Genomic DNA, 22,701 nt, shown 5'->3' on the forward strand with positions numbered 1-22,701 from the left:
CTTCATGTACACGTTAATGGGAGATGATAGAGGGGATAGAGATATCCATCTATCTTTGTGGTTCGCTTTGGAGCCTTTTATTAGTGCCCCAATTGGGGAAGAGGATTCGGGATTCCTACTGGAGTTTTCCAGTATCTGCGAGGGGAGTTTAATAAGATACATGCTTGATGGTCAAAACTTGGTGGGAGAGTAGTTCCGGTGAGCGCATATTGATTTGTTGCAATTTGGGTGGAGCACCATTATAAAGATTGGAGCACTTTTATATTCATATATTTATGAACACGGTGACCGGATATTGATTTTGGGCACGTCATATCTTGTTTTTACAACTATCAAAAGTACACTTTCTTCAGAATCATGCTTAGAATATAACAGAATGGAAATCTTTGCACAAAACACTTCATCAATAACCCATAAAAATTTAAATGGAATTTTATAGTCAGAAAATTAAAGTGGTTCTAAAGCCTCAAGGTTTATTTACCATGACCACTTGCCGAACGGCTTACGCTGATAGACGTCGGCAATATGGCACCGGTGTGCAAAACAATGTATGGGTAGGTCTCCTTTAAGAGCCGCCAGAAGGGCGCCTGCTGCATGTGGCCTCCCCCAGTCAGTCCCATCGACATACCATAAACACACTTACTAGGGAACACTAAACCCCTTGATCGCCCCCTAGCGTTAACCCCTTCCCTACCAGTGACATTTACACAGTAATCAGTGCATTTTTTTTTAGAGCACTGATCGCTGTATAAATGTCAATGGTCCCAAAAATGTGTCAAAAGTGTCCGATCTGTCCGCCGCAATGTCACAGTACTGCTAAAAATGCAGACCACCACCATTACGAGGAAAAAAAAAAAAAAAAAAAAAAAAAAAAAAAAAAAAAAAAGCCATAAATCTTTCCCTTCATTTGTAGACGCTTTAACTTTTGCGCAAACCAATATACGCTTGTGATTTTTTTAACAAAAATTTTATGAAGAATATATATTGGCCTAAACCGAAGTAGTAATTTGTATTTAAAAAAAAATAAAAATGTTTGGGGATATAGCAAAAAATGGTTTCTCAAAATTGTTGCTCTTTTGTTTATAGCGCAAAAAAAAATTAACAGCAGAGGATCAAATACCAAAAGGAAATCTCTATTTGTTGGGGAAAAAATAAATAAAAATGCGCAATTACCAGTTAAAGCGACGCAGTGCCAAATTGTAAAAAATGCTCTGCACATCATTTCTTCAAGCTCAAACTAAGTTCTGATCTATAAATGATGGCAAAGTATTTGATCCATGGGCATCCCATATACTCCTTTTCCCCAACCAAGTTATACCCCCCCCCAAATAAACAAAACAGAGAAAATTACTGTTCTTTGTCTGAGGTGATATGTGAATGTCTGGCAGCTACATTTTTTTTATGGGTAAAGTTCCACTTTAAAAGAAACATGTTTTCAGAAATATGCAAGCTACTTCATAACTAAAACAGTGTAGGATTTCTGTGATTGGAAAGTTGCATTCTTGTTTCACGATTCACTGATAGCATTGAAGCCAGGAAACTAGCATTTTAGAAGGAACAGGTAGACATACAGCCTGTATACAGGTTTATTGCAACTTTCTATATCATGTGAAGATGATCTCACCAATTAAATTCCTAGCAAGTTCTGCAACAATGTCACAGATCTTCTTCCTCATAGTGGACTGAGACTCCAGCTGAATGACAAGTAATAATTCACTTTTAATAGCATTCTGGACATCAGTAGGCAAGGATGGATAAACTTCTTCAAACGCTGACGACAGGAGACGACGCAGTAAGACAGCTGCCATCTGTCTAGTCTGTAAACAAAATAAACACCCCGATTAGAATCTTTAGGCTAATCAAGGGTCAGAGATCCACAAACAGGTCATAACTTGTGGATATGAACTCCAATGTCCAATACAGAAAACTGGTAAGAATCAACACCAATGATTTAAGACAAGTGGAATTTCAGAACTCACTGCTTGGTTCACTAAAGGCAAATAGTCTGCTCACTTTGCAAGATAAGTGTTCCCTTAGCTTCATTAATGTGGTGAAGACTCACTTTGCAATGAATACCCAACATGTAGAATTAAAAATAGAATTTAAAGTTACCTGTAAATTTCTTCTTTGAGTACAGTGTAGGTTTTGTTATTCACAGATCCATAGGTTATATGCAGGCTACCTTTGGGTGACTGGACACTAGCAATAAACTTGCTAGTGCTGCCACCTAAAGTGCACTGCTATAACACCGACTCAGTGAGATGTTTAAGCAAATAAGGAACGATTAAAAAACAGAGGGGAAAGAACTGTTTCCTGTTGTCTTAGCAAGGAAAAAAGAAAAAAAGAAAAGAAAAGAGGGGATTAAGGAAACCAAAACACATGAAAGCTTGAGGCACCCTTCACACTGGCGGACCATCCATAGCTCTCTAGGGAGTGGAAGATGTCAGTGGACATGTGTCCGCTGACACCCGGCAGCATCCGATCCTGTGTCTGCCAAAAACAGACAGATGGCAGTCCGTCCCATCCGACAGCCCCTTAGAGAACAGCTGGCAGTGTCCGCTCTGCATAGTGGTGCGGATATGGGCCGAGCAGGCGGATCCGCTTGGAGTCTTCCTGTCTGGAAGGGGCCTAAAGCTTGCATCAGCCATGGTTTGAAAATCTACCCGATAGAACTTGGGACGTATGAGGAAATGACCAGGTAGACTAGAGACTTAGGACCACAGTATATAGAGGAGCCTTGACAAAGCACTGTGGCTTTCACATGTGTTTGCAAACATGTAAAACGAAACCAGGGGTCTCAAACTGGCGGCCCTCCAGCTGCTGCGAAACTACAAATTCCATCATGTCTCTGCCTGTGGGAGTCATGCTGGTAACTGTCAGCCTTGCAATGCCTCATGGAACTTGTAGTTTTGCAACAGCTGGAGGGCTGCCAGTTTGAGACCCCTGAACTAAACCCTCAATTTTATAAAACTATTTTTTTTTTTAAATAACTGTCACTAGTCAGTGATAGAGCTGCGCGGTTAATCGTTATAAAACCGCGATCTCGATTCTCTCTGACTATCTCTCCACTGAGAGTAGGCGATTCTTTCATATAAACAAGTGGAGAGATTATCTGCTCAGTCAGCTGACAAAATAAAGCATCCTGGGCAATCTGCCAAGTTTAGAACTTGCATGAAACATTGTAACCAACATCTTAGATCAAAGGCATAGAACTTCTTGTGTAAACAAATAATCTAGGCAGTCTGCCAAGCTTTCAAACCAGTGTAAAGTCAGGAAGTTTAACCACTTAAAGTCTAAATCTTTTTCTGACACTCTTCCTTAAAGTGGAGGGCCACCCTGAAAAAAAAGAAAATCTAAAATCTTACCAGAAATGCCTGTTGCTAGGCACATAATCCTAATCTTCCTCTTCCGGAGATCTCCTTTCTTCTCTCCTCGTCGCGTTGTCTTCTGGGTAATGGGTCGCGCTGTGTTCTGGGAACTGTGTCCCAGAACACAGCGCGTCCCATTCACAAAGCGCTGCGCGACTCGCGCATGCGCAGTAGGAAACTGGCAGTGAAGCCGCAAGGCTCCACTGCCCGTTTCCCTTAGAATGGCGGCGCCGGGACCCGAGGGACGGGTCGGCCGACATCGCGGGCGCCCTGGACAGGTAAGTTTGCTTAAGTCAGCAGCTGCAGTGTTTGCAGCTGCTGACTTAATTTTTTTTTTTTTTTGAACAGCCCTCCAACTTAAAATCAATATTTTTTGCTAGAAAATTACTTTGAACATACATATTTTTTTTTTTTAGCAGAGACCCTAGGGAATAAAATGGCAATTGCTGCAATATTTTATGTCACACTGTTTGCACAGCAGTCTTTCAAATGCAATTGTTTGGGAAAAAATACACTTCAATAATATAAAAAGAACCGTGATCTTCTAAGCAAAAAAAAAAAAAAAAAAATCGTGATTCTCATTTTAGCCAGAATCGTGTAGCTCTAGTCCAGTGATGGCAAACCTTGGCACCCCAGATGTTTTGGAACTACATTTCCCATGATGCTCATGCACTCTACAGTGCAGTTGAGCATCATGGGAAATGTAGTTCCAAAACATCTGGGGTGCCAAGGTTCGCCATCACTGCTCTAGTCAGTGTCCCTGATAACCACCAAACCATAGGACGGCACTGTACTGCACTGGTGACAATATGACAGTGCAAAAAAATAAAAATAAATAAAAGATATAGGATTTTTGTACTCACCGTAAAATCCTCTCTGAAGCTCATTGACGGACACAGTAGAGGACTAGGCAGAACATGTTAAAAACAGCAAAACTGCACAGTACCGTCCAGGGGGCGGCCCTACTGGCTATAACCCCTCATACTGCATCCAGCAGCTCAGTTCCTCAAAAGCAATACAAACATGATTCGGAGGGGTGGGTGCTGTGTACAAAAATCCTATTTTCTTTCGTTCATTGGTGGACACAGCATCTTCACTTTAGGGACGTCCCCAAGCATTGTAAAAAATAAAAATAAATAAATCCTTGTGGAGAACCAAGTAGGGATACTTGCACGACAAGGCCGCCAACTTAGAAACCCTCCTGGCAGATGTAATAGCCACTAGAAAGACTACTTTCTGAGAGAGTGTCAATAAGGGGATCTCCCTAATGTTTTCAAACGGTGGATTCTGAAGCACCAGATTCAAATCCCATGGAGGCAGCGAAGGTCAAGCTGGAGGGGCCACACGTCGAACTCCCTGAACAAACAAACATACTCAACAATGAATGAGACTCCAAGGGTCGCTGAAAAAACAAACAAACTGATAACTGCCCCTTAAGGCAAGTTTCTGATACACTCCTCGCTGCAAAAACAGCAGGTTCCTGGAAACCGAGTACGTGCAGGGACGTCACCCCATCTCATCACACATGGAGATGTAGGCCTTCCACATACGATGATAAATCTTCTGAGATGACTTCCGTACCCTCAGCATAGTGGAGATTACTGAATCAGACAGACCTCGGTCCCTTAGCACCTGGATTTCAACAGCCATGCCATTAAAGCCAGTGACGGTAAAGCAGGATCAGGTATTGGACCTTGCAAAAAAAAAAAAAAAGTCCCCTCGCATCAGCATCCGCCGCCATTCGTACTATGTCGGCATACAACGGACGCCAACCAATCTGGGGCCATTAATACCCTCGGACTGCACTCTGAGCAGACACGGTAGAAGTTAGGCATAAATCAGCGATAATGCCCCCATGGAGCCACCAACGCGTCTGCCGTGTCCTCCCAGGGATTTTTTGACCTGGCCACAAACCTCTGTACCTTCAAATTGAGTCGAGAGGCCAGGAGATCCACATCTGGCGTGCCCCACCTTAGGCAAAGGAGCCGAAACACATCTGGATGCAGTGACCATTCCCCTTGATCCAGCATCTGACGACTTAGGTAGTCCGCTTGCTAGTTTTCTACGCCCAGAATATACACGGCCAACAGAGCCGGCACACACCACTCCACCCACCGCAGTGTGGGAGCGCCATCCAGTGCTGCAGCCAAGCTCCTTGTTCCTCCTTGATGATTGACATATGCCACCGCTGTAGTGTTGTCCGACTGGATCCTGACCGGACACCCCTGCAGCCTCTGTGACCATGTGGGGAGGCACCGCCTGATGCTCCAGCATATTGATCAGCAGGCGGGATTCTTCCTGCATCCTGTGTCCCTGGGCCGACTGTAAGCCCCAAAATCCCCCTCCCCCCCCCCCCCCCCCCAACCAGTCAGGCTGGCGTCTGTTGTGATCACCATCCAATGAAGAGGAATGAACGACTTCCCGGACCGAAGAGCCGGTGACCTCAGCCACCAGAGCAGGAAATCCCTGACTAGCTGGCTCAGCCCGAATTTGACAATCCAGGGACAACGGAGATTTGTCCCATTTGGACAGGATCTCCCTTTGCAAGACTTGAGTGTGGAATTGAGCATACGGTACGGCCTCAAAGGTGGCTACCATGAGACCCAGGACTCGCATGGAAAAAAAAAAAAAAAAACCCCGCAGCGACAACACCAACAACTTGAACACAGCTTGTCCAAAGGGAGAAAGACGATCACCTCTGAGGAGTCCAGAAGCAAGCCCAGGTACTCCAGGCGCCGACTTCTGTAAGTTATGTAATCAAACTCCTGAAGAGTTTGCATCCTCCCTTAATTCTGAGGCAGAAGCTGCCCTCAGAAGGAGGCCGTCCAGCTAACCCACAATTGCGATCCCTCGCTGCCTTAGCAAAGCCAGAATTGGAGCTGGCACCTTGGTGAAGACCCTCGGTGCTGACACCAGGCCAAAAGAGCTACAAATTGGTAGTGCTTGTCCCTGACCGCAAAACACAGAAACCTCTGATGCTTGATGCATATGGGGACATGGAAGTATGCGTCCTTGATGTCCAGGGATGCCAGAAAATCCCCCTGATGGAGTGCAGCGACCACTGAGCGAACTGATTCCATCCTGAACCTTTGTACTTTAACAAAGCTGTTGAAGGCCTTGAGATCCAGGACAGAATGAACCCCTTCCTTCTTTGGGACAACAGATTGGAGTAGAATCCCCAAAACCTTTCTAGCTTCGGTACAGGCATGATCACCCTGCGCAGTAGCGCGCCCTGTACTGCCCCAAACAGGGCTTCCCGACGAGTCATAAGACGAAGGTTGGAGGAAAAAAATAAAAAATAATCTGTTTGGCAGACAAAAATAAAAAAATCTCTTGTATCCTGATGAAACCAGTTCACAGACCCACTGGTCAGAAAGTAGGGAGGTCCACCAGGCTGCAAACTCCCAAAGGAGACCCCCTACCCAAGAATTAGGCAGGGGCAAACCTTCACGCGGTAACAGATTTGCTCAAAGGCTTGTTCGGATTGCAAAACCAGGGATGCTTTTTGTCCCTCAGCAGGCACCTTGTCGGACTGGGAGCTCTTACCTGCCAACCAAGGCAGATGAAAAATCCCCTTCAGAGCGGAAAATTACGGTCCTTGCCTACGGCGTGGCTCCTTACCTTTCCTGAACTGTGAGAGCAATGTACTCTTACCCCCAGTAACATTGTTAATGTCATCCAGCAAGGCTCCAAATAGCCTCTCTCCCTGGAAGGGCAAATCCGCCAGTGCTTTGATGCCTGGTCCGCAGACCAGCATCTCAGCCAAATCAGGCGGCGTAGCACTACTGCTGATATTGAGGCTCTAGAGAGCAAGAGGGCCATATCTAAAGCTGCATCACAGACATACTTAAGGCCCTGGACCAACTGGTCCGCCAACTCCATGCAGACTGGGGAAGCCTGTTGCTTCTTCAACTCACGGTGCAACAATTTAGCTCATTCAGTAAGCGTCTGACACTAGGGCCATGGCCCTCCTGTTAGCAGGGTCCTTGAAAGCAGGGGTCCTTTCCACCGGAATCATGATTACACACCACTTCTACCCTGGCAACAAAGGCCTGCAGGACCGCCAGAGCATCCATAAGCACCGCAGATGCAGGGGAACCGGTTGCCATAACAGGGATGTCTGGGGAAGAACCGCCAGCTTCTGACGCCATGCTGACCCACACTCGCCTGTCACCATTTAAGGACCCAAGGCAAGTCAGTCAGACAAAAATGTCCACCCTCCTAGCTGCCACAGGCTGAGGGGCCTTGAGCAGGACTCCCCACCCTGACCCAGGTACTGCACTGTGCTGCTGCTGTCCGCTCTCCCCCGTGTCAGCCACGAGGTGTTCTGTGTAAAAAGCACAATGTTATAGAAGGAAACAAGCACCCAGCGCTAGAGGCAAATCAAGCTGAGGCTACTAGAAAATGGCCGTCTCATGAAAAGGTCGGGGTGGGCACCAGGAAAGTGCCCGAAATGAAAAAAAACTGGCTGTGGCTACAGAAAAATGGCAGCGGTCCGTGCAGCGGCCTCCTCACGTGGCATACACACCAAAACACCCCACCATGGCCCAGAAACAGGGAAGAGGACGAGCGGACCCAACACCCAGAGCAGCCCCCTGCCAGGACCCGGAATGGCTCGAGGTGATGCTTCCAATATAATGTGCTATGAACAGACAACATAGAAAGCAAAAATTCTTCATTGTTTGTGAATTTGAAACCACATGTGTCATCTAGTTGTGCAATGTGGAAATGTGTGTAGACCATAAGATTAGCTGTACAGAATTACAAATTCCTTTAGCAAGTAGAACAGTAGAAATACATGTTTCTCAACCATTTAGAGTTTGTCTGGCGTTTACTATTGTAAATTATTGTTGGTAGATGAGCCATTTTCACACAATGGCTTACTTGCCCCCTGCTTGCCCAAAAGGATTTTCCAGTCTGCAGTGACAAAACTCACCTCTTCGGCAGCACCAGCATTTCTTATTGCTTGTAGAAGGAAAGTAATCTTGGATGGCCCAGGGATGCTGTCATAGGCTTCCTATAACATACCAAAAAGAAATGAATTCAAAGCCTGTAAACATTTGACCAGAGTGTTAACCCTTTGCATTAAACAGTTCTTAAAATGTAAAAATTCACCCTACATATATTTACCATAAACACACATTTTTCCTCTTCTATGTAATTTGGGCCCTTTCATACTGATGTGCTTCTGTGCAGCTTAAGGGCACTTTCACAGTGATGCACTTTTGGAGGCATTACTATTGACTTACAATGGAAGAGCCCTTTTGGTACATTTTTTTACAGCACATCACACCTGCAGTGTGAACAGTTACATAGTATTAAACGGGGAATAGTTTCAATGTGCTTTTGTCACTGTAGAAAAGCATGGCAAAAGTGGACCACTGTTAATTGGGCCTTCATGTTTTACAATAAATGATAAATATTTAAGTCAAATAAATTGAATTATGACCAGTTTGTAAGGCTATGAAACCCCAATCACTGTTTGGAGAGTTCTGAAGTGCTTCAACAATGAATTATCTTAACGAGTCAAAATAATGCCTTTCAGTACTTTGATGGTATGTGATCTATAGTGGGCCATCAGACAATGAGAACAAGTGCTACAATAGTGACGCGAGGATGGAAAAGCTAGGTCTTTGTTCTTAACTGCCACAAAAAAAGTGCTGAACTGTGCAGTGCAATGATGTCACTGATAAACCAGGCAGCCAATCAGAATTTCATACAACAGACACTGGAATGCAAATTCATTCAACCAAGGATTCCCCTTCAAGCTTCACAATGTACCCTGCTGAGGAAGGATTAGGTCGCTTTAGATATAACAAAGAACTTTGCCATCTGGGGGAAAAAAGTTTTAGCTGAGGATAGTAAAAACGTGCAGTACTTTCATGCAGCACATCTATTAAGTACTTTAGAAACAAGTTTCAAATGCATTTACATGAATGTTGCAACTTAATTGTTTGAAAAAAATCTAGGATTATGCATAAATAAAATGTGAATCCAATTTACCAGGACTGTAAAGCAATATTTTCCCCAGGACCTGGCAAAGTTTACCAAGGGGAAAAAATAAAATAAAAAATAAAACCACAGTTGGAGCCAGGAGCTGCTTACTGTACAGGGCATCTTTAGTGGACCAGACTGGGTCCAGATGTAGGCGGGTGTGAAAAAGACAAGTATGTTTACACCCACGTGTCTATACAGGTGAATGGACCTTCTGATCAGGTCCGCTTGAAAAACTGACAGGCGGGCCTGATTGGACCCACCGTGTGAACAGACCCTAACTAAACACTGCCACGTTGAGGCAGAATAGCTCCAGTGTAAACCTTTATATTTTAAAACATCCGCAAAGCTAAAAACAATAATTTGGGGGTTGACTTACTAAAACTGGAGCTGTGAGACAGTCAATCGGCTTTTAAACGCAGCTTGTTCAAATTGCACATTAAAAATAAAAGCTAGCTGGCAATTGGTTACTATGCATAGCTGACCCAGAGTCCGTAAATTCCTTATGTACCTACTTTTGGATTGCACCCTGAAGACTTAACTTTCTTTGGCGCCCAACCCCTTACTCCGACAAAAGCAGATTGTCCTGGAAACCAATTTTTTACAGGATGTAAAGTGACTGAAATCCAACATTTTAACAGGCAGTAAGGGGGAAGTCTGTAAATGGTGAATGTATGTTTCAGCGACAGCTGTCAAAGGAATTTTCCCTAGATTAAAAAAAGTTAAGATTAAAAGTTCCGTTTTTTTTTTTTTTTTTTAAACTAACATGTCATACTTACCCCCTTTTGTGCAGTTGGTTATGCACTGAATGCCCCCCCCCCCCCCCCAATCAGCATTCCTGGCTCCTTGAGTGCCCCAGAGAAGCACTTTCCCTCTGGGAGCAGGCACGCTCCCGTGCATTTTGGTGTAGAAAAATGCAACATGCTTTTTTAAACAAACATGAAAGCACTGCAGTGGTGTAAGCTAGTTATATCAGAATACATTCATTTTTCTTGCATATGCAATTGTATTATATTTTGTGTTTCAAAATACACCTGGTGTAAATAGCATGCTGCATTTTCCCCACACAAACATTAGAGGTCGACCGATATGGGTTTTTCTCTGCCCGAAGCCGATATTTAGAAATCATGGCGGCCGATAGCCGATATATGATGCCGATTTTTTTGGGCCGATATGTTAGGCCGATTTTATTTATTTTTTTCCTTTTTTATTTATTTATTTTTTTTAATCCCCCTTGATCTAACACACCTTTCCCACTGGGGCGTTTTTCAGGCGCTTTTGGGCTAAAAATAGCGCCTGTAAGTGCCTGCAAAATGGCTCCCCTGCAGTCTGTGTCAAAGACAGAGTGCTTTCACACTGAGGCGATGCGCTGGCAGGATCTTAAAAAAAAAAGTCCTGCAAGCAGCACATTTGGAGTGGTGTATACCGCTCCTCCACCACTCCTGCCCATTGATATGAATGGGCACCACTGCCGAAGCGCATGCAATGCGATTTGGCAGCGGTGCTTCACGGGCGCATTTAACCTCTTCCTTGGCCGCTAGCTGGGTTATATGTGCCCCACTAGCAGCCAAATAGCACCGCTAAAATGGTAAAGAGCCGCTAAAACTTGCGTTTTACCATCAACGCCTGCCCGCTCCAGTGTGGAAGCAGTCTTCATAAGGCTCGGTTCACACAGGGGCGACTTGTCCAGGCGACTTCGCCGCCTGACAAGTAGCGCCCCGTTCTGTACTACGGAACTGTTCTAATAGGAGCGACTCGAGTCGCTCCGACTTAGAAAAAAGGTTCCTGTACGACTTCGGGCGACTTGCGTTGACTTCTATACAGAAGTCTTTTTGCAAGTCGCCGCAAGTCGTGCCGCGTACTGTGTGAACCGAGCCTAAGTGATACAGAAAATTTCTTACATTTAAACATTTATTAAACAAAACAAACCTCCAATCAGTTTACTTGTATGTATGATTTAGATAAAAAAAAAAAAAAAAAAAAAAAAAAAAAAATGGGCTAACTTTACTGTTTATTTTATTTTTATTTTTTTCCCAAAAAAATGCATTTGAAAGACCTCTGTGCAAATGCCGTGTGACATAAAATATTGCAACAACCGCTATTTTATTCCCTAGGATCTCTGCTAAAAAATATATATATAATTTTTGGGGGGGTCTAAGTGATTTTCTGGCAGAAAATACAGGATTTTTACTTGTAAGCAACAAGTGTCAGAAAAGATTTAGTCTTTAAATGGTTAAACTGAGAACTTCTACAGAGATGATTTCATTCAAGTGTAAACATTGTATCTTTCTGTTCTTTTCTTGGTAGCCTGCCCAGAGAGGAGGAAGACGTTTCTATGACGACTCAGGCAACTTACACTGACTTCTATTACAGAAGTCATTTCAAAGTCCAGCTGTAGTTCTAAATCGGCTTTTTATCAGCACAATCGGCCGATGCCGATTAATTTAAAAAAACGGCAAATATCGGCCGATATATCGGTCGACCTCTAATAAACATACTGTAAAAACCCATGAGCATGTGCAAACACAACTGAAATAGACAAGAAAAAAAAAAAAAATCCAAAAAAGCATCCCAACCACGCTGAAAATATGCACATTGAAATGATCAGAATGCGAAGATGGTGATGCAAACAAGCCCTTCGGGCACTGGACTGCATCAAAAATGCGCATGCAGAAAAGCATCTGGAACACATTCAGACTGCGTTTCTATGGTGTGAACTGGCCATATATTATGTAATTATCTTCCCTTCAGCCACAGGTTGAAGGAAAGTAAACTACTTGATTAAAGCCCAGGTTCACACTGAGCTACGGGAATGAAGCCATGCGAGTTCAGCTGAACTAGTACGATTTCAGATGCAATTTCAGAGATATCTGTGCAGGTTTCTGCACAGATGTAAATCGCAGCATGAAATCGCAAGTAGTACAGAAACTACTTTTTTTTAAATCGGTGCGGTGCTGCAAATGCAGCGTGGCACTGATTAGGACGTGTCATTGTCTGCAATTGCTGCCGATTTGACATGTTAAATCATACCAATGTAAACCAGGGCTGAAGCAGTTTTTTTTCCATCCAATCGCTCCCACTGTGCTATAGTATTCTGACAGCAGCAGGTTTCCCAGCCACCAGAATACAATGATCTCTGCTGATGGCTATAGCCACCAGTAGTGATGGAGTGGGGGAGTGGAAACTAAAACAAGACAGGAAAAGAGAAAAGGTTGAGAGACCTTCACAGCTCCTCTCTATCCGACACAGAAAAAGTTTAGTCTGTACATACACTTCAAATGAAGGGTGACTAGAAAGGGAAGAACTGCAGCCACTATGTATTAATGTAATATACAATGTAGAGCTGCACAATTAATCGTAAAGAAAAAAAAAAAAAGTGATCTCGATTCTACCCCCCTGACGTTCTATATTGCAGAGTTTGCTGATTCTTTCATATAAGTGGAGAGACTTATCTGCTCACTCATCTGTTAAAAGAAAACATCCAGGTAGTCTGCCAAGTTTAAAAAAAAAAAAAAAAGTAAATGCAGGAAGCTTAACCACTTAAAGTCAATCTTTTTCTGACACTTAATTTAAAATCAATATTGTTTGCTAGAAAATTACTTGGAACTCCCAAAACATTTTAACAGACACTAGAGAATAAAATGTCAATTGCTGCAATATTTTATGTCACACTGTATTTGCAACTTTTTGGGGAAAAAGATAGACTTCAATACAAAAAATTAAAAAGGGAAGAAAAAGTTATGCCAATTTTTTTATTTTTGTTTTAATGTGAAAGATGTTACACCGTGAAAATCGTGATCTATCTTCTAAGCAAAAATAAAAAATTATTGTCATTTTAGCCAGAATCGTGCGGCTCGAATACATGATGAGCCTTTGGATAGGTGGGCCAGCTGGACAATCAATGGAGGAAGTACACAGTCTGCTGTTGAGTAGTGATTGGAGGAGTGTTGGCGATCAATGTACACAGTACAGGGGTAGTATAGAAAGATTGGTCTAGGGAGGGGGCAATTGCAGCCACTATGTATTAATGTAATATACAATGAGCCTTTGGATAGACCGACCAGCTGGACAATCAATGAAGTAAACATGCTGCTGTTGAGTATGAGTGTTGGTGATCGGTATACAATTACAGGAGCTAGTATAGGAGACAGCAGTGAAGTGAATGAGCAGAGCATTGAGCACATGTAGTAATGATATGAGAATGAGGGGAGAAGGGTTACAGGTGTCAGATGAAGCTTCATGTCCCCATAGGTACACAGTGCATACAGCCTGCGGGGGGGGGGGGGGGAGGAGGAGCCGGCTGCCGGGCCCAGGCTTAGCCGGGGAGTGCCGCTCACACGTGGGCCTCGCTCTGGCCAGGGACACATTCACACCGGCGCATTGGACGTTCTGCACAGCACACATTCCCTCCAGGGTCCCCGCATCTCACCTCGGCCTGTTTCCTGGCACTGTTGTCCGGGCTCAGCAGGTTAGTCAGGAGCAAATAGAACTGCTGCTGCTCGTCCGCCATGTCCGCAGCTCCACACACACGGGGGGAAAGAGAGAGAGAGAGGGCGCGAGACTGAGCGCGGGCCGGAGCGCTGACTACAAGGGGCGGAGTCACAGAGGACTTCCAGCTAGCTTAGCGCCCTGACCTCACACGTCCCGCGCACCAGAGAGGCGCCGGGCTATCCATTGGATGTGGCTGGCCAAGGGGCGGGGCCAATGAGAAGCAATGCCGGTAGGAGACATCTGACGCACACGAGGGTAGAAGGTGGGAATAACTGCTGATTGGCTGTGCGGGTAGCAGCTGTTGCAGCCCCTGGGTGTGTTCGGATAAGCTAGGCAAGCGGTGACGTTAGATTTGCGAGGAGACGCTGGAAAAAAAGGGAGGGGTTGAGGCGGAGCTAAGGAGTCAGCTGTCTGCAAAGCGCGGGAGATCCGGAGTCAGGTGTTAGGTTGTCAGGTCCATGTACTGTGTGCAATGGAGGGCTCAGCCAAGACTGGCATCTCCCATGTTCTGGTGTATGCAAAGCACAGGCGCTCAATTCACCTGAACTGCCAGTGTTCTGTTTACAACCTGACCCGGAATTCTCTGAAGATGGATATCATACTGTAGGGTTTCTTGCACATGGCCATACAGGGGCTGTAGAGCATGCACGACTTGGGTGAATAAGGCTCATTAACATGGGCGCTGGGACCCGTCTTCCAGACTGAGCTGCTCTTTTGCTGCATGTGCATATACCTTAGAGCCATGTGCAGGCACCCCATAGACGCAGATGCAGCAGTTGCATGAACACACTCCCATTTGCCACTTGTCCGGGATTCACCCAGACAATTCAGGTTTGGAATTATGCGTCTGGGTTTCAGACTGCCTGAAACCCGGACACATTATTCAGACTGGACTATAGCTTCCCAGCAGCGTTGCTGGCTGCAGTTGTCTAAGTCGAGAGTGTCTGTTATACTCTCTTTCACCCTGCCCAAAGCCAACACTAACGATTCACCCCACACACACACACAGAGGAGAGAGGGCTCAATCTGCTCCTCTCCCTCCTGCCCCTACCCATCTGTGTCTGTCCACGTGCTAATCCCCAGCACAGAAAAGGAAAATGGGGGCCGTGAATTTAACCACTTGCAGACCGGACCATTTTGCTGGTCAAAGACCAGACCACTTTTTGCGATTCGGCACTGCGTCACTTTAACTGACAATTGCGCGGTCGTGCGACGTGGCTCCCATACAAAATTGACGTCCTTTTTTTCCCACAAATAGAGCTTTCTTTTGGTGGTATTTGATCACCTCTGCGATTTTTATTTTTTGCGCTATAAACAAAAATAGAGCGACAATTTTGAAAAAAACGCATTATTTTTTACTTTTTGTTATAATAAATATCCCCCAAAAATATATAAAAAAAATTTTTTTCCCTCAGTTTAGGCCGATACGTATTCTTCTACATATTTTTGGTAAAAAAAATCGCAATAAGCGATTATTGATTGGTTTGCGCAAAAGTTATAGCGTTTACAAAATAGGGATAGTTTTATAGCATTTTTATTAATAATTTTTTATTATTTTTTTTTTACTTGTAATGGCGGCGATCAGCGATTTTTATTGTGACTGCGACATTGTGGGGGACCCATCGGACATTTTTGACACATTTTTGGGACCATTGTCATTTATACAGTAATCACTGCTATATAAATGCAGTGATTCCTGTGTAAATGACACTGGCAGTGAAACGGTTAACCAATGGGTGGCAGTGTAGGGGTTAAGTGTTCCTAGGGGTGTGTTATTAACTGTGGGGGGGTTGGGCTTTCATTTAGTGTACACTGATCTCTGCTCCAATCACATGGAGCAGAGATCAGCGTCACTAGTTGCTAGGCAGAATGGAGAAATGTTGTTTATACAGCATTTCCTCCATTCGCCCGCTCCGTGAGACGATCGCGGGGATGCCCGCGGCGATTGAGTCCGCGGGTCCCGCGACCAGACTCACGGGGGTCCCGACCAGCGCGGGAGCGCGCCGCCGGCGGCGCGCTCCCGATGGCAGGGCGGCATCGAATATTGGACGTACCTGTACGCCAATATGCCTGCCCGTGCCATTCTGTCGACATACATCGTCGTGCGCTGGTCGGGAAGTGGTTAAAGGCCAGCAACCTCAGATACATCTGGATGAGAATTGCTGACTGCCAAGGGGAGAGTGAGCTCATCATCCTCCCTCCTGCCTCTGAGTGAGTAGACTAAGGTAAATCAGGGTTCTCAGAGCACCCCTTACATCAGAGTTCTCAGTGTTCCCCCTAACATCAGAGTTCTCAGTGTTCCCCCTTACATCAGAGTTCTCAGTGTTCCCCCTTACATCTGTGTTCTCAGTGTTCCTCCTTACATCAGAGTTCTCAGAGTTCCCCCTTACATCAGAGTTCTCAGAGTTCCCCCTTACATCAGAGTTCTCTGAGTTTTCCCTTACATCAGAGACCTCAGTGTTCCCTCTTACATCAGAGTTCCCCCTTACATCGGTGTTCTCAGTGTTCCTCCTTACATCAGTGTTATCAGTGTTCCCCCTTACATCAGAGTTCTCAGTGTTCCCCCTTACACTCCTAGATCTCAGTGTTCCCCCTTACATCAGAGTTCTCAGTGTTCCCCCTTACATCAGAGTTCTCAGTGTTCCCCCTTACATCGGTGTTCTCAGTGTTCCTCCTTACATCAGAGTTCCCCCTTACATCAGAGTTCTCAGAGTTTTCCCTTACATCAGAGTTCTCAGTGTTCCCCCTTACATCAGAGTTCTCAGTGTTCTCCCTTACATCAGAGACCTCAGTGTTCCCTCTTACATCAGAGTTCTCAGTGTTCCTCCTTACATCAGTGTTCTCAGTGTTCCCCCTTACATCAGAGTTCTCAGTGTTCCCCCTTACATCAGAGTTCTCAGAGTTCCCCCTTACATCAGAGTTCTCAGTGTTCCCCCTTACATCAGAGTTCTCAGTGTTCCCCCTTACATCAGAGTTCTCAGTGTTCCCCTTACATCAGAGTTTTCAGTGTTCCCCCTTGAATCAGGGTTCTCAGTGTCCCCCCTTACATCAGTGTTCTCAGTGTCCCCCCTTACATCAGAGTTCTCAGTGTTCCCCCTTTAATCAGGGTTCTCAGTGTTCCCCCTTACATCAGAGTTCTCAGCGTTCCCCCTTACATCAGCATTCTCAGTGTTTCCCCTTACATCAGAATTCTCATTGTTCCCCCTTACATCAGAGTTCTCAGTGTTCCCCCTTTAATCAGGGTTCCCTGAGCATCCCTTATGTTATAGTCCCCAGAGTTCTGCCTTACATCAGAGTCTGCAGAGTCCCCCCTTACAGTATAGGGGAACTATTTGAGTTCAGATGTAAAAGAGGATATGGGAAATAAAGATACAGCACTAAAAGCTATGTATAATTAAAACATAGAAATGTATCATTAGCAAATGAGAACCAAGTGATAAGTGAATAATAATGTCACGCATTAACAATGATAATGCCATATATATGGCATGTGTAAATTATAAAAAAAAAAATGCCAAAAGAATGTGGAAAACACAATTTAGGGTATTAATGATAGTACATTAAATATTAAAAGTCCACATGATGAAAGTATTGATAGATGACATTTTTTTCCCAATGGACTCCAATCAAGGTTCCACACCAATCAAGTGATATTAGATAAAATAGTGAAAAACTGCCACCATCGTTTTTCTGAGGCTTACCAGATTGAATGGACTCAAAAAGGCGTACACCACATGAGTCGTTCAGGCTTGTAGGTGATCCAACACCAATGGTCTAAAGCGAATTAGCCCCTGCAAAAAATGTAAAGTTTGCAAGTATAACGTCCGAGGTAATACTAAGACCACAGAGTTCGGGTCCACGGTTACTAATCAGTCGTACCCTATTAAATCTTTTTACACCTGCTCAACTAAGAATGTTGTATACTTACTGACTTGTCCATGTGGCAAGCAGTATATTGGCCGTACCATCAGGTCTTTTACATCTAGAGTCAATGAGCACATAACTAAGATTAAAGAAGGGAGTATTAAACATACAGTTCCCCACCACTACTGTCAATGTCATAACAGAGACCCTAAAGGCACAGTATTTTTGATTATTGACAGGTACATTCCACCCTGGAGAGGTGGAGCTGTTGTTAGGGGTGTGTCTCGATTAGAGACATACTGGATTTATGAATTGCAGTGTCACTCTCCCCAGGGTATCAATGTGGAATGGATATCAACTCTTTTATAAACAAGACATAGTTGCCCTTCCATCCCCATTCTAGTTTATGTGTCTTTTTTCCATGCGAGGACTGTTTACTTGATAGACATTTTTGTTTAGGAGACTACCTTCTTGGGAGTTCTCTCTTCTCTTTTTTGGGGCAGAACATATGTAAATGTTTATACATTTTTTTGTTATTAACCAATAGGCGTCTGCGCTATAGCTGAAAGACGGCTACAGTGTGGTGATCAATTGCCAGGAGGGCATCCCTGGACGTCCTCCTGCATGTCGGCGTGGGCGCGCATTGGGAGAAATCTGTGTTGGCCATGTCCCTTGAACACAGCCAATCACAGATCGTGCTAAATGGCCAATCACAGCGGCCATTTAGCACTCGATCAGAATGTCCAATGAGAGATGATCTCATATGTAAACATATGAGATCATTTCTCATTGCCGGCTCTCCCTCCTCACACAGAGACCACGTCTGAGAAGGGAGAGCTTCTATGCTGCAGCGTGAGTGAAAAAAATCATAAATTACATTGCCACACTAACACAACACAGTGCCCTCTGTCCCCAGTGCCACCTGTCCCCAGTGCCACCTGTCTCCAGTGCCACCTGTCCCCAGTGCCACCTGTCTCCAGTGCCACCTGTCCCCAGTGCCACGTATCAGTGCCATCTGTCATCAGTGTCACATCAGTGTTACTTGTCATCAGTGCCACGTATTAGTGCCATCTGTCATCAGTGCCACATCAGTGTCACGGGCCATCAGTGCCATGTATCAGTGCCATCTGTCATCAGTGTCACATGTCATTGTCCTGGTTCTTTAGGGCCTTCAAAAGTGTAAAGGTGTAATTTATGCTCCTAGATCCCGTGATGGTGCTCCCTGCATGTTGAGCCTCTCTATGTGGCTAGGCTGCAAAAAAGTCTTACACATGTGGTATAGTAATACTCAGGAGGAGTATCAAAATGTATTTTGGGGTGTAATTTGTGGTATACACATGCCATGTGAGAGAAATAACCTATTACAATGCCAATTTTGTTGGAAAAAAAATCTTAATTTTGCAAAGAATTGTGGGAAAAAATTACAACACCAAAAACCTCCCCATGCATATTACTAAATACTTTGGAATGTCTACTTTTAAAAAGGGGTCATTTGGGTGGTATTTGTACTTTCCTGGCTTATTCGCAAGAAATTAGATAGGCCACCAGTACATCATTTGTGATAATTTTTTTATGATTTGCACCACAGCTTGTAGACTCTCTAACTTTCACAAAGACCAAATAATATCTACCAATTTGGGTTATTTTTACCAAAGATATGTAACAGTATAAATTGTGGAAAAAATGTTTGAAGAAAAATTAATAATTTGCAAAAATGTTATCACAGAAACAAAGATTTTTTTTTATTTTTTTAAATTTTCTGTATTTTTTCATTTATAGCGCAAAAAATAAAAAACCTACAGCTGATCAAATACCACCAAAAATAAGCTCTGTTTGTATGGAAAAAAAGGACAAACAATTAATTTGGATACAGTATTACATGACTGAGTAATTGTCATTCAAAGTATGAGAGCACTGAAAGCTGAAAATTGGTCTGGTCAGGAGGGGGTTTAAGTGCCCAGTAGACAAGTGGTTAATAATGCAGTTGGGATTCTGTATCCTTCTTTCTTCTTCCCCTTGTTCTCTGTTTTAGCAATTTTAACAAATATGCTATTCTTTGAATATATTATAATCAGGATTCAACCCTGCGGTAGTAATATACAATATTTATGTAATATTTACATTATTTCAATAATTGTAATATATATATATGTATATATATATATTTTTTGCAAATCTTTTTATTAAGATTTAGGCAGTAAACAACAGCAAGCAAACTAACAAACAAAAAAGAACACATACATTGGTCACGACTACAGTTACAGGCGTGGTGTATACAGAGTTGTAATACAAGACAGTTTGGTACATACAGAATATGACGGAGAGTCTAAGGCACCTCATTGGCCACAGAGAGCTGACTCCATGTGCAGCAGGACAACTTGGAGTTAAAACATGCTACTCAGACATATGACATTTCCACTGGTGCAGTTTCCTGTTTACTAGCAAAAGGTAACTTGTTAAGTAGGCTGCGGGTCAGAGGCTGTGGAGGCGTCAGCCAGCCAGCTGGACCAGACCTTGTCATATTTTTGCGGGCGACCCCTATTAACATAGCAGTCTTTGTAAAGAGGCAGGCTGCCGTTGACCAATTTTTTCCACAGGGAGAGAGGAGGAGGAGTTGGCTTACGCCAGCTGAGGGCTATGGCCTTGCGGGCGTAGAAGAGGAGAAGCCCAACCAGGGTGCGTCGCGCCACAGTGGGAATAATATGATCTGTCAGGCCCAGTATGCAAATTTCTATGGAGGGCTGGAGCGATATGGAGGTGACCTGTGTAATGACCCTCAGTATCTCCTTCCAATAGTCGACAATGGCCGGGCAGGTCCAAAAAATATGAGTGAAGTCCCCCGGTATTGTCCCACAACGCCAACACCCCGGGGGGGAGGCGGGGTTCATTTTGTGCAATCTATATGGGGTGAAATATGCTCGGTGGACCATCTTAAACTGTATTAGCCGGTCTCTCAGGGAGACCAGGGATCTGAAAGGGAAGTCCCACATGTCATCCCAATCATCATTATCAAAGGTGGGAATGTCGCGCACCCATTTGTCTCTGAGTTTTCCCAAGGTAGGGAGGGAGGTCGTTATCAAATGGGAGTAAAGTTTCGAGGTGGGCTTATTTTCACATCTGGACGTGAGGAGGTCCTCCAGTGCGGACTGGACAACCTGGGGGGGAGACCCGGAGAACTGGCATCTGAAGGCATGGGAGAGTTGTAGATATCTAAAAAAATAGCTCTGCGAGACGTTGAAGTCAGAAATCAACTTGGGGAATGGGGCCAGCGATTGGTCGGAAATTATTTGGTCCGCTGTTTTAACGTTAAACTTAGTCCAAGCATGGGGTTCAGGTAGTTTGTAAAACTGCTCCAGGGTGGGGTTCAACCACAAGGGGGCAGCTGGAGAAAGTGCATTGGCAGGGTATTTTTCAAGTTTAAGTCCTGCCCCCCATGCACGCAACGTGGTGCGCATGGAGGGGGTCAGCGGGTATGGGGCTTTTGGGCCACGATACAGTAAAAATGTCAGCGCTTCCAGTGACTTCACCACCGCCGCCTCAACCAAGGTGGCAGGGTTCGTCCTATCAGGAGTGAGCCACCAAGCCGCAGTAACCAGCTGGGTGGCTAAAAAATATTTGTACAGGTCAGGGCACGCCAGTCCTCCCTGGGAGGACGGACGCGTAAGCGTTGACTATCCATACCTGGGGGACTGGCCCCCCCCAGATAAAGGAGGTAAAAAGGCTATGCAGTCGGGAGAAAAATGATTTAGGGATCCATTGTGGGGATTGGCGAAGTAGGTAGAGAAATTTGGGCAGGATTTTCATTTTTATCAGGTTTATCCGCCCTAGCAATGATAGGGGTAGAGATTCCCATGCCTTCAGTCGCAGCCGTGTCTCCTGAACCACTGGGGATAGATTCAGAGGTAAGAAGTCCGAAGCCTGCCTCGAGACCACCACCCCAAGGTACTTGAAGCTCTCCACCCACTGTAGAGGTATATCGGGGGGGGGGGGGGTGGTGTCGCGGGCTGCTGGGTCTATAGGGAACAGAAGTGACTTTGACCAGTTAACCTTAAGGCCCGTGATCGTGGAGAATGAGTTCAGAATTTGTAATGCCCCTCTGAGAGAGGAGTCCGCATCGTTAAGGAAGAGAAGGAGGTCGTCCGCATACAGGGCGACCCTCTCCTCCAGCCAGCCAACACGCAGGCCCCTAATGTGCAGGGAGGTACGTAAGGCCTCCGCCAGGGGTTCCATTGCGATGGCGAACAGGGCTGGAGAAAGAGGGCAGTCCTGTCTCGTGCCCCTGGACAGAGGGAAGGACCGTGAGAGACCCCCCCCCAGCTTAATGGCTGACGTGGGGTGCTGGTAGAGCGTCTGTAACCACGCAATAAATACCAAGGGGAACCCCATTCTGCGGAGGACTTCCCACAGAAAAGGCCACTCCACAGTGTCGAAGGCCTATGTCCAGGGAGGCCACCACCCGGGAACCCTCATTGAGGTGTTGTGCATGGATGTTGGTAAACAGGCGTCTTCAGTTGATGTCAGTGGCTCTATTAGGCATCAAACCGGTCTGGTCCGTCTCTATCACAGATGGCAGTAGGGGCTGTAGTCTCGTAGTGAGCAATTTGGTAAGGATTTTGAAGTCTGCATTTAGGAGGGCGATAGGCCTATATGAGGCGCAGGATGTGGGGTCCTTGGGGGCTTTATGGATTAGTATTATGTGTGCATGGCTCATGGAGCTGGGAAGGGTGCCCTCCGCCAGACAGTGAGTATAGAGCTTGGCCAGCTGGGGGGCAAGAAGGGCCCCGTGGGTTTTGTAGAACTCCGTAGGGAGACCATCTGGACCCGGGGATTTTCCTGCAGGAAAGGAGCAAATTGCCCTCTGTACCTCCTCCGGGGTAATGGGCTTCACCAAATTTTCTCTCTCGGCGTCCGAGAGCCAGCCGAGTGCCAGGGGGTCCAGCCAAGGCGCCAGGTCCTGTGGCATGAGATCCGAGGGAAGCACAGA

The 22,701-nt window shown here is 45.1% G+C and overlaps 1 protein-coding gene across 1 annotated transcript in view; it reads right to left on the reverse strand.

Moving 5' to 3' along the window:
* Nucleotides 1-13,963, reverse strand: part of IPO5 (importin 5) — a 71,805-nt gene extending 57,842 nt beyond the window's left edge. Inside the window, exons 1-3 of the mRNA XM_077482996.1 lie at nucleotides 13,792-13,963; nucleotides 8,305-8,385; nucleotides 1,625-1,817 (exon numbers count right to left, since the gene is read on the reverse strand). Coding sequence (XP_077339122.1) covers nucleotides 1,625-1,817; nucleotides 8,305-8,385; nucleotides 13,792-13,872 — 355 coding nt within the window. The 5' untranslated portion in view covers nucleotides 13,873-13,963. The remainder of the gene's footprint in view (nucleotides 1-1,624; nucleotides 1,818-8,304; nucleotides 8,386-13,791) is intronic.
* Nucleotides 13,964-22,701: the final 8,738 nt, after the last annotated feature.

This window comes from Lithobates pipiens, unplaced genomic scaffold (genome assembly GCF_037356315.1).
Source record: "Lithobates pipiens isolate NorthernLeopardFrog02 unplaced genomic scaffold, aLitPip1_a1.2 Scaffold_16, whole genome shotgun sequence".
Taxonomy (NCBI): domain Eukaryota; kingdom Metazoa; phylum Chordata; class Amphibia; order Anura; family Ranidae; genus Lithobates; species Lithobates pipiens.